At 48.9% G+C, this 12,247-nt stretch overlaps 1 protein-coding gene across 1 annotated transcript; it reads right to left on the bottom strand.

The window, feature by feature from the left end:
* Positions 1–1,341: 1,341 nt before the first annotated feature.
* On the bottom strand, positions 1,342–11,871 carry LOC122937894 (THAP domain-containing protein 5-like). Its single transcript, XM_044293073.1, has 3 exons — positions 11,503–11,871; positions 5,397–5,456; positions 1,342–2,410 (listed from the first exon to the last, which is right to left on the bottom strand). Exon 3 carries the CDS (start codon positions 2,388–2,390, stop codon positions 1,773–1,775), a length of 618 nt encoding a protein of 205 aa, XP_044149008.1. The 5' UTR covers positions 2,391–2,410; positions 5,397–5,456; positions 11,503–11,871; the 3' UTR covers positions 1,342–1,772.
* Between the last annotated feature and the right edge of the window lie 376 nt (positions 11,872–12,247).

The following is a 12,247-nucleotide window of genomic DNA, read 5'->3' on the forward strand; positions in this document are numbered from 1 at the left end:
AAATAGCAGCATGCTCTATGTTGTGTGTTTTCCACGCAACGCTGGCCCCATAGAAGTGAATGGGGTTGCGTAAAAATCGTAAGCAAGTGCAGATGCGGTGCGATTTTCCCACACGGTTGCTAGGAGACGATCAGGATGGAGACCCGATCTTTATTATTTTCCCTTATAACATGGTTATAAAAGAAAATAATAGCGTTCTGAATACAGACTGCATAGTACAGTAGGGCTGGAGGGGTTAAAAAAAAAAAAAAATAGAAGACAAGCCCGGCTGCGCGACCAAGTGGATTAAAGTGAGTTAAAGAAAAAATTGTGTCTTCTTTCTTTGCTGTGTGCAGGAAAAGGACCTGTGGTGACGTCACTCCGGTCATCACATGATCTTTTACCATGGTGACGTCACCACCGGTCCTGTTCCTGCACACAGCAAAGAAAGAAGACATAAAAAATAATTTAACTCACCTTAATCCACTTGATCGCGCAGCCGGCATCTCTTCTATTTTTTTTTTAACCCCTCCAGCGCTATTGTACTATGCATTCTGTATTAAGAACGCTATTATTTTCCCTTATACCCATGTAATAAGGGAAAATAATACAATCTACAGAACACCGATCCCAAGACCGAACTTCTGTGAAGAAGTTCGGGTTTGGGTACCAAACATGCACGCATTACAATGTTTTGCACTCGCGTGGAAAAAAAAATCACGCGTGTTCCCACAACGCCCGTGTGAAAGGGGCCTTAGATTGCTCAGAGCATAAATGTAGCTGCTCCTCCACCGCCCTGAACACTGTAGGCTTAGGTTGAGCCCAGGAGAGGCTGCATGTGTAGTGGTGGCCGCCGTACGTTTTTTATTTTTTTTCTGGGGATGGTCTTGTGTGAGGGCTCATTTTTGGGGGATGTGGTGACCGTTTTATTGGCACTATTTTGGGGTATATAGTACTTTTTGGTCGCTTGATACTGATGGGATGGATCATGTAATATTTTTATAGAGCCGCTCATCGCCGCATCTGTGAGGTGCTTGATGATATTCCACTAGGGGACTCCGACTTTTCAGGGTCTGATCCCCGTCCAGGAGCTCCACCCTGCACATGGACTGTTTCCCGGCCCGACCACAGTCGTGTGGATCAACCCTTGGGCCCCTTTCAGACGAGCGTTCCTCCCGCAGCGAGTCCACATCGCAGCTCCCGGCCTGACGGGATTCACATAGCATTATATTGATTTATGATGCTATGTAACCCTTACAGTTCTGGAATGTATTGGATAACACTGGCATAACGCCATTTTTGGTTGAGTCCTATGTGGCACACGGCAGCCATTTTTCTTTAGAATCATCACAACAATTCACATTCTTTTGTCATTTTAATAACAATTTATCAAAACGCATTGCAAATTCCAATAGTTTTCTGTATTCAGCAACTCTTCTTCTGATTCGGGTGGCGCTCCGACTGAATCGTTTGCGGTCGAGGAACAAGATGAACAGATATGCAGATCGGGGTTTCCATGACCGTTTGCTGCGACTCTGTCAGGATATCTGGTTCCTCATTCAAAGAAACATTGAGAACATGAATTCTGGTGTCAGGGACAGAGTCCCTCAATGCTGTACCTTCTGCGAGTCAGAGACGAGTCTGGGGAGGATGTTCTAGCTGTAGGCCATGCATCTGAGCATCAGAAGACTTTACTCTGAAGGGCACGGCCACACGGTCAGGTTTCCTGACGCAGTTTTGGAAGACCAAATGAGGAGTAGATGATTGAGGACGGAAATCACAAAGGGCAGATGCTACACATCATTCTCATCCTCCTCCTCCTCCTCTTTGATTTCACTCTTGATTTTCACTTCAAAAATGTCGTCGCTAATTCTGGCGGTGCGCTCGTACACAATGGCTGAAGGCTTCTTGGAAGTGAAAGTCACCTCAGAGTTAGTCAGGTTGTATTCCGTTTGTGTCGACTCGCTCGCCATTCCAGGTTTCACGTACTCTGTCTCCGCCTGGACCTTGGAATAGAACGCGACATGGAATTGGGGCTCATTCTCTAAGCGTCTTTTCTTGCTTTTAGTGCGGTCTTTTCTGAGCGATTCTTCAATAATGGACTCGCCCTCCTCAACCAACGGAAAAATGGATGGCACCGCGTCCTGCTTCAAGGCCCGGCCATAGTGAGTGATTCTGTACGAGTCCACAGTGAAGTGGTTTGAACACAGGAAATAATTTTTTTCCTTTTTTTGCGCACTTTCCAGCACTTTGTTGGCAAGAACCTCGAGGTCTTCGAAGCGTTGACCAGTTTGTGCCAGCCAGGATTTTATTCTTGGTAACTCATTAGGAAACTTATGCAGAATGATGTATTCGCTCTGGCCTTTCCGGCCCGACTTGCTTAGGCATTGGTTCACCAGACAAGATGGCATGACTCCACTTCTAGGGTTACCTAGCGAATAAAGCGGAGAGTCATTAAGATGAGAAAAGCTGCAGACGGATTGGCAGAATTCAAACTTTCTAGGTCTTCATATTTGTATCATCAGTCAAGGTCCACATCAGAAGCCAGTTTAACCCCATAATTCATACAGGGGTTAATGTATTCTGTGCACTATATATCCCCGGGATAATGGGGACTTACAAGCTACTGTTGCTAGGCAGGGCTGGCACCACCCCTTCCTCTCTAGGAGCATCTTGCGAGTCTAGTGCCAGCTGTAAACAAGTAAGGCTGCTTTCATATTTGGTGTGGATCTGTCATGTATCTGCACAGACGGCTCCGTCAAGATAATACGACCATCTGCATCCGTCATGAACGGATCCGGTTGTATTATCTGTAACATAGCCAAGGCTTTATTCCATATTATCCTGGATATATTAAAGAGGACCTTTCATCAGAAAAAAAAGTATCTAAACTGACTATACCGACATGGTAGAGCGGCGCCCAGGGATCCCCCTGCACTTAGTGTTATCCCCGGGCGCCGCTCCGTTCTCCGGTTATAGCCTCCGGTATGTTCCTAGTTAGGCTCCACCCAGGGGAACCAACCTGCCGCGGTCTCCTTCTCCTATGCTGTAGCGCTGGCCAATCGCAGCGCTCAGCTCATAGCCAGGCTATGGGTGGAGCCTAACTAGGAACATACCGGAGGCTATAACCGGGGAACGGAGCGGCGCCCGGGGATAACAGTAAGTGCAGGGGGATCCACGGGCGCCGCGCTACACTTTTTCCTGGTGAAAGGTCCTCTTTAAGGGTTAAAGCAACACTTCTGTTTCTGGTTCCATTTTACATCCTTTTAACGCCCATTAATACTGTGTAGTTTATTGTTTTTTTACACGTACGAACTGTCCCAGACACTAAATGAGGCGGAGTACATAAGCCCCTGTCCTCGCTCTGTGGCCCACCTTAGTGAATCGGGGGGGGGGGCCCTTGTTCTCTCACTTCCATGCATAACAAAAAAGTGATTTTCATCCTTTTAGGCCCCTTTCACACGGGCGAGATTTCCGCGCGGGTGCGATGCGTGAGTTGAACGCATTGCACCCGCACTGAATCCTGACCGATTCATTTCTATGGGGCTGTTCACATGAGCGGTGATTTTCACGCATCACTTATGCGTTGCGTGAAAATCGCAGCATGTTCTATATTCAGCGTTTTTCACGTAACGCAGGCCCCATAGAAATGAATGGGGTTGCGTGAAAATCACAAGCATCCGCAAGCAAGTGCGGATGCGGTGCGATTTCCACGCATGGGTTCTAGGTGACAGTCTATTCACTGTATTATTTTCCCTTATAACATGGTTATAAGGGAAAATAATAGCATTCTGACTACAGAATGCTTAGTATAATAGTGCTGGGAGGGTTAAAAAAAATAAAAAAGTTAACTCACCTTATCCCCAGGATCGCCTAGTTCCCGGTCGGTCTGTTCTTTAGCTGTGGCTAAAGGACCTGTGGTGATGTCAGATCACATGCTCCATCACCATGGTGATGGACCATGTGATTGGAGCATGTGATCTGACATCACCAAAGGTCATTCAGCCCAAGCCCACAGCTAAAGAAGAGACCGACCGGGAACTACACGATCATGGGGATAAGGTGAGTTAACTTTTTTATTTTTTTAACCCTTCCAGCGCTATTATACTAAGCATTCTGTATTCAGAATGCTATTATTTTCCCTTATAACCATGTTATAAGGGAAAATAATACAATCTTCAGAACATCAATCCCAAGCCCGAACTTCTGTGAAGAAGTTCGGGTTTGGGTACCAAACATGCGCGATTTTTCTCACGCGAGTGCAAAACGCATTACAATGTTTTGCACTCGCGCGTAAAAATCGCGGGTGTTTCCGCAACGCACCCGCACATTTTTCAGCAACGCCCGTGTGAAACCAGCCTTAGGGTCAAACCTTCCAAGAAAGTTCGGGCCATTTTACTAAGCTTTAAGACTGATTTTTTGTAACCTTGGAGCCGGTCGCAGAGTCCCGCGTGACTTCCGTCTCCTACTCTGTGTCTCGTGCAGTTACTTTTCGGGCCTCCCTACAAGCCCCTGCACTGTCAGGGTCTGAAACACTTAGGCCTCTTTCACACGAGCGTGTCCGGATAAATTTTGACTGCGAGTGCGTTCCGTTGTTCAGTTTTTATCGCGCGGGTGCAAGAAGTTCAGGTTTGGGTTCAAGGTTGTGTAGATTGTATTATTTCCCCTTATAACATGGTCATAAGGGAAAATATCAGCATTCTGAATACAGACTGCATAGTACAATAGCGCTGGAGGGGTTAAAAAAAAAAAATTATAATAATTTAACTCACCTTAATCCACTTGTTCGCGCAGCCGGCATCTCTTCTGTCTTCATCTATGCTGTGCACAGGAAAAGGACCTGTGGTGACGTCACTGCGGTCATCACATGGTTCGTCACATGATCCATCACCATGGTGACGGACCATATGATGAGCGCAGTGACGTCATCAAAAGGTCCTATTCCTCAAAGAAGAAGACAGAAGAGAAGCCGGCTGCGCGAACAAGTGGATTAAGGGGAGTAAAAAAAAAAAAAAATAAAAATTAACCCCCCCAGCGCTATTGTACTATGCATTCTGATTCATAATGCTATTTTTTTCCCTTAAAACCATGTTATAAGGGAAAATAATACAGTGAATAGACTGTCTCCTAGCGACCATGCATGAAAATCGCACCGCATCCGTACTTGATTGTGGATGCTTGCGATTTTCACGCAGCCCCATTCACTTCTATGGGGCCTGCGTTGCGTGATAAACGCACAACATAGAGCATGCTGCGATTTTCACACAACGCACAAGTGATGCATGAAAATCACCGCTCGTGTGCACAGCCCCATAGAAATGAATGGGTCCAGATTCAACCCGCGCGGAAATCTCGCTCGTGTGAAAGAGGCCTTAAAAAAACAAAACGCATTTTCCTCAACCTTCGCTCGGACTTACAGAGCTCCCCGTGCCGACGATCTGTCCGCGGTCCGATTTCTCTCAATCACAAGCCTTCATCTGAAAGAACAATAAAAAGAGTCAATAAAACAAAGCACCTGATTGTAAACGCAGAAAACACTGGATAAACCGGAAACAAGCCCTAAAATAAACGTCCCAACGTGAAGGGAACAGTGATGGCCAGTTCACCGGCGAACACATGCGGGCTGCCATCTTAACTCACCCGTCCGGCGATGCACAGGTGAGCCCTTACCTGTGCCTGTGACGGGTGCCGGTCTGAAATCAAATGCAGTCCCCGGGAGCGGACAGTTCCGAGAATGAAGGCCCCCGGCAGCTGTTCTCTGAACTGTCCGCTCCCGGAGACCACATTTAATTTCAGACCGGCTCGCGCACAGGTAAGGGCTCACCTGTGCATCGCCAGACTGGCGAGTTAAGATGGCAGCCCGCATGTGTTCGCCGGCGAACTGGCCATCACTGGAAGGGAATGCTCCACATCTACAGCTGGGGACGTTTCTGAGAAATGATCTTCTTGAGGTTTTATTCAACACCCTATTAACCACTTCCCAACCAACCGCTGACGTACATGTACGCAGAAGTCGGGTCAGTAGATTGGTTGCTATGAAGATGGCGGGCCTGTAAGGACGCCTTCACACGCGGCAGATTTTGTCGCTGAATTTCCCGCGACTAAAAATCAGTTCCATTCACAGGAATGAGGCTCGTAGAAATCCGTGTGCGCTCAGCCTCACGAAACGGATGTAAAGTCTCTAAAAATCTGCAGCATGTGAAGCCGGCCTTACATGTGCGCTCCGAAGGCATCCGTGCTGGTCCCGTGTTCATATGAAGCTTTAATACACGCAAAGGAGCCTCTAGGAGCAATGGGGGCGTCACCGTTACACCTAAAAGCTCAGCCTCATTGAAAGGGCCGGGAAGTGTAAAACGCAGAGAGAGCAAAGGCCGTAAGTGTAACGAAGCAAAGATGTGATGGCTCAGCTGATGGGTGCCCCACCAATATAGACACCCCGGTCTACAGAAAGAAGATCACACTATATAGGGGCGTTGTGCACACCTCATTGGGAAGAATCCAGGTGTCATTTATTTAAAACAAATTGCTGGTATATAGTAACAGGTGTATGCAATAAAAAATAACTAAATAAAAAAAGTGGGAATCTCAGAGATATTCAACTGCGTAGACCTAGGTCAGGTGGACCATAAATGTTAGGGTTTCTGCAATGATTATGCCGGATTGTCCTCGGGCAGCGATATGGCTCAAGTCAAGCAAACATTCATCAGATAAATCAGTAGAGTATTGATGCTAATACCAGTAGAAATCTATATTATGGGACTAAGAAGGACGGTATTAAAATCTATCCACAATCCAAATACTTTTGTTAAAGTGAATACATGGAAATAAAATGAAAATAAAAATAACTCCACCTATCACGAAATAAAAAATGTGAAAGAGGTTATCATGAAAAAAAAATATATATATGTCCACCTATTGAAGGTATAGTGGTTGTGTTGGAACACGCAAGGGTAACGTCAAGACTAAGTCACAGGAGTCCGAATACGGCGATGAAAAGAAAACTAAAATCCCATAAAACTGTATAAATGTGGTATCACTGTAATCGTACTGACCCGGAGAGTGAAGGGGACAGGTCAGTTTAATCCCATAGGGAACGCTGTAAATACAAAACCCATAAAACTATATAAATGTGGTATCACTGTAATCGTACTGACCCGGAGAATGAAGGGAACAGATCAGTTTTATCTCATAGGGAACGCTGTAAAAACAAAACCCATAAAACTATATAAATGTGGTATCTCTGTAATCGTACTGACAGGAGAATGAAGGGAACAGGTCAGTTTTATCTCATAGGGAACGCTGTAAAAACAATACCACATTTATATAGTTTTATGGGTTTTAACATATTCCAGTTATAGTTAGATAATGGACATAAAGTCCAGACTTTTAGCTTCCATTTGAGGATATCCATATTAAAAGTGGAGGAAGGGTTTAGGAGTTTCAGCTCCTTCACATGAGGCACCCTGTTTTTAAAGGGACCAGAAGTAATTGGACACTTGACTCTCAGGCCGTCTCATGGGCAGTTCCTTCATTATTTCATTCTCAATTAAGCACATAAAAGGCCTGGAGCTGATTTGAGATGCGGCGCTTGCATTTTGAAGATTTTGCTGAGAAGTAAACGTGTGGTCACAGGTGAAACAACCCATCCTTCATCTGTGAAAACAGAAAAAACCCATCCGAGAAGGTGCTGCCCTATTAGGAGCAGCAAAATCTACAGTCTGGTTCATCCTGAGAAAGAACGAAAGCTCTGGTGACCTCAACCATGCAAAAGACCTGGACGTCCCCGGAAGACAAGAGCAGTGGATGATGGCAGAATAATTACCACGGTGAAGAGAAGCCCCTTCACAGGAGCCGACCAAGTGACCACACTCTCCAGGATACAGGCGGATCAATACCCAAATCTACCATAGAGAGAAGACGGCATGAAAGTAATGCAGAGGGTTCACTGCGCGGTGCAGCCACTCATCAGCCTCCAGGATTGGACTCTGCTAAAAAACATCTTCATAAACCCGCACACTTCTGGAAGAACGTTCTGCGGACGGATGAAACCAAGATCAGCCTCTACCAGAATGATGGAAAGAACAAGGTACGGAGAAGGCGCGGTACAGCTCATGAGCCAAAGCATACCGCATCATCTGTAGAACACGGCGGAGGCAGGGCGATACCTGGGCAGGCATGGCCGCCGGTGGCCCTAGTGTTTGTTGATGATGTGACACAGGACAGAGGCAGCCGGATGAATTCTGGGGGAGTCAGAGACAGACTGTGCGTTCAGATCCAGCCAAACTGATCGGTCGGCGTTCATAATACGGATGGACAATGACCTGAAACAAAGCCGAAGCGACCCAGGAGTTTATTACAAAAGTGGAATATTCCAGAACGGCCGAGTCCCCGGATCTAAACCCAGAAGAGCGTGTCACTGGTCAGACTAAACTTCAGACGGAAAGGTCCACAAACAGCAACTGAAAACCGCTGCAGTAAAGACCAAGCATTAAAGAGGAGGAAACCGCGTCTGGTGATGTCAGGACTTCAGGCAGTCACTGCAAACAACCAAGTATTAGAGAGTAACATTTTATTTACAATTATGTAATTTGTCCGATTACTAGTTTTCAGCCCCCGACATGAAGGGATTGCGTTTATAAAACGTTTTTGTTCCTCACATTTTTATGCAATCGACTGAATTACAGCGGAAAGTCTGAGCTTCGCCTGCATCCATGGTGGAGACGGACCGAACAGAGACCAGACCCGACCGTATAACATTCGCCTGCCTCCATGGTGGAGACGGACCGAACAGAGACCAGACCCGACCGTATAACATTCGCCTGCATCCATGGTGGAGACGGACCGAACAGAGACCAGACCGTATAACATTCGCCTGCCTCCATGGTGGAGACGGACAGAACAGACCAGACCGTATAACATTCGCCTGCATCCATGGTGGAGACGGACCGAACAGAGACCAGACCGTATAACATTCGCCTGCCTCCATGGTGGTGACGGACAGAGACCAGACCGTATAACATTCGTCTGCATCCATGGTGGAGACGGACAGAGAACAGACCAGACCGTATAACATTCGCCTGCATCCATGGTGGTGACGGACAGAACAAAGACCAGACCGTATAACATTCGCCTGCATCCATGGTGGTGACGGACGGAGATCAAACCGTATAACATTCGCCTGCATCCATGGTGGCGACGGACAGACCAGACCGTATAACATTCGCCTGCATCCATGGTGGTGACGGACGGAGATCAGACCCGACCGTATAACATTCGCCTGCATCCAAGGTGGTGACGGACAGAACAGAGACCAGACCGTATAACATTCGCCTGCATCCATAGTGGTGACGGACAGAACAGAGACCAGACCGTATAACATTCGCCTGCATCCATGGTGGAGACGGACCGAACAGAGACCAGACCGTATAACATTCGCCTGCCTCCATGGTGGAGACGGACAGAACAGACCCGACCGTATAACATTCGCCTGCCTCCATGGTGGAGACGGACAGAACAGACCCGACCGTATAACATTCGCCTGCCTCCATGGTGGAGACGGACAGAACAGACCAGACCGTATAACATTCGCCTGCATCCATGGTGGTGACGGACAGAACAAAGACCAGACCGTATAACATTCGCCTGCATCCATGGTGGTGACGGACGGAGATCAAACCGTATAACATTCGCCTGCCTCCATGGTGGAGACGGACAGAACAGACCAGACCGTATAACATTCGCCTGCATCCATGGTGGTGACGGACAGAACAGAGACCAGACCGTATAACATTCGCCTGCATCCATAGTGGTGACGGACAGAACAGAGACCAGACCGTATAACATTCGCCTGCCTCCATGGTGGAGACGGACAGAACAGACCCGACCGTATAACATTCGCCTGCATCCATGGTGGAGACGGACAGAACAGAGATCAGACTCGACCGTATAACATTCGTCTGCATCCATGGTGGAGACGGACAGAGACCAGACCCGACCGTATAACATTCGCCTGCATCCGTGGTGGTGACGGACAGAGACCAGACCCGACCGTATAACATTCGCCTGCATCCATGGTGGAGACGGACAGAACAGAGACCCGACCGTATAACATTCGCCTGCATCCGTGGTGGTGACGGACAGAGACCAGACCCGACCGTATAACATTTGCCTGCATCCATGGTGGTGACGGACAGAACAGAGATCAGACCCGACCGTATAACATTCGCCTGCATCCAAGGTGGTGACGGACGGAGATCAGACCGTATAACATTCGCCTGCATCCATGGTGGTGACGGACGGAGATCAGACCCGACCGTATAACATTTGCCTGCATCCAAGGTGGTGACGGACGGAGATCAGACCCGACCGTATAACATTTGCCTGCATCCATGGTGGTGACGGACAGAACAGAGATCAGACCCGACCGTATAACATTCGCCTGCATCCATGGTGGTGACGGACGGAGATCAGACCGTATAACATTCGCCTGCATCCATGGTGGTGACGGACGGAGATCAGACCCGACCGTATAACATTCGCCTGCATCCATGGTGGTGACGGACAGAGATCAGACCCGACCGTATAACATTCGCCTGCATCCATGGTGGTGACGGACGGAGATCAGACCGTATAACATTCGCCTGCATCCATGGTGGTGACGGACAGAACAGAGATCAGACTCGACCGTATAACATTCGTCTGCATCCATGGTGGAGACGGACAGAGACCAGACCCGACCGTATAACATTCGCCTGCATCCATGGTGGTGACGGACAGAACAGAGATCAGACCCGACCGTATAACATTCGCCTGCATCCAAGGTGGTGACGGACGGAGATCAGACCGTATAACATTCGCCTGCATCCATGGTGGTGACGGACGGAGATCAGACCCGACCGTATAACATTTGCCTGCATCCAAGGTGGTGACGGACGGAGATCAGACCGTATAACATTTGCCTGCATCCATGGTGGTGACGGACGGAGATCAGACCCGACCGTATAACATTTGCCTGCATCCATGGTGGTGACGGACAGAGATCAGACCCGACCGTATAACATTCGCCTGCATCCAAGGTGGTGACGGACAGAACAGAGACCAGACCGTATAACATTCGCCTGCATCCAAGGTGGTGACGGACAGAGATCAGACCCGACCGTATAACATTCGCCTGCATCCATGGTGGTGACGGACGGAGATCAGACCGGACCGTATAACATTCGCCGATTCTCCGTGTGATCCGTTTTTCCATCACAGACATACGGGGCGGTCGGCAGGAGCTGCAGACACCAGAGAGGCACGACCACCACCGATGGATTGCAGGGTGGTCGTAACCATGGAAACAAGCCGTGTATAATGTGACGGATGATGAGGGAGACTCGCTATACATTAGGAAGCCTCTGGCATTAACCCCATAGATGCCGTTTACTGAGTGGGCGGACCCTGCGAGCTGTTAGAGGGACGGTCCTATGGTACAGGCCCCTGTGTCAGTGTCTAGTTCTAGGAGGCGGTTGCCAGACTTACCGTCGGCCCGATCAGCGCCCGTCCATGGGGTGAGGAGCGGAGGCCCCGCCGTCCATCACAGGCCTCGCCCGGCCACTTCTCCTGCGGTTCCTTCCTCTCTGCGGCTTTTTCCCGGCTGTGTGTACGCGGCTCTGACAGGAGCTCAGGACACGGAAGACTCGGGGAGAGCCTCACACCGGACGCTGCCGCCGGATCTACTTCTCAGCGTCTGACTTCCGGTTTCCCCTTCTCCACTTCCGGATGCTCCTTCCGCCTCTTTCCTTCTCCATAGATTTGAGCGGGAAGCGCTTCTCTCCTGTGTGAGGGCAGAGATGCCACTGCTGAGGGGCTGAGAGCTGAAGGAGACAGCCCCGACAGAACCTGCGGTCAGGGACTATATGCACACGGAAGGAGACCACTGAGAGGTCATGCGTCCCGCGAGGACCAATCAGGAGCAGCCGCGCGCAAGGCATTGTGGGGCTTGTAGGAGAAAGCCTGTGTGATGCGATCACATGACCTCCAGACTCCGCCCACATCGGCTGTTTTACATGCAGTGGGAACCAACCGGCAGCGACAGAGCGATTAACCCTTTCATGAACGCCGCCGTATAAATACGTGTCTGTAAGAAACCGGAGAAATCTGAGAGGCGCTCCTTACTGCAGTCAGTGCGGTATACAGGGGGTCAGTGCGGTATACAGGGGTCACCTCTGCAGTCAGTGCGGTATACAGGGGTCACCTCTGCAGTCAGTGCGGTATACAGGGGTCA

Source organism: Bufo gargarizans, chromosome 1 (assembly GCF_014858855.1).
Source record: "Bufo gargarizans isolate SCDJY-AF-19 chromosome 1, ASM1485885v1, whole genome shotgun sequence".
NCBI classification, from domain to species: Eukaryota; Metazoa; Chordata; class Amphibia; order Anura; family Bufonidae; genus Bufo; species Bufo gargarizans.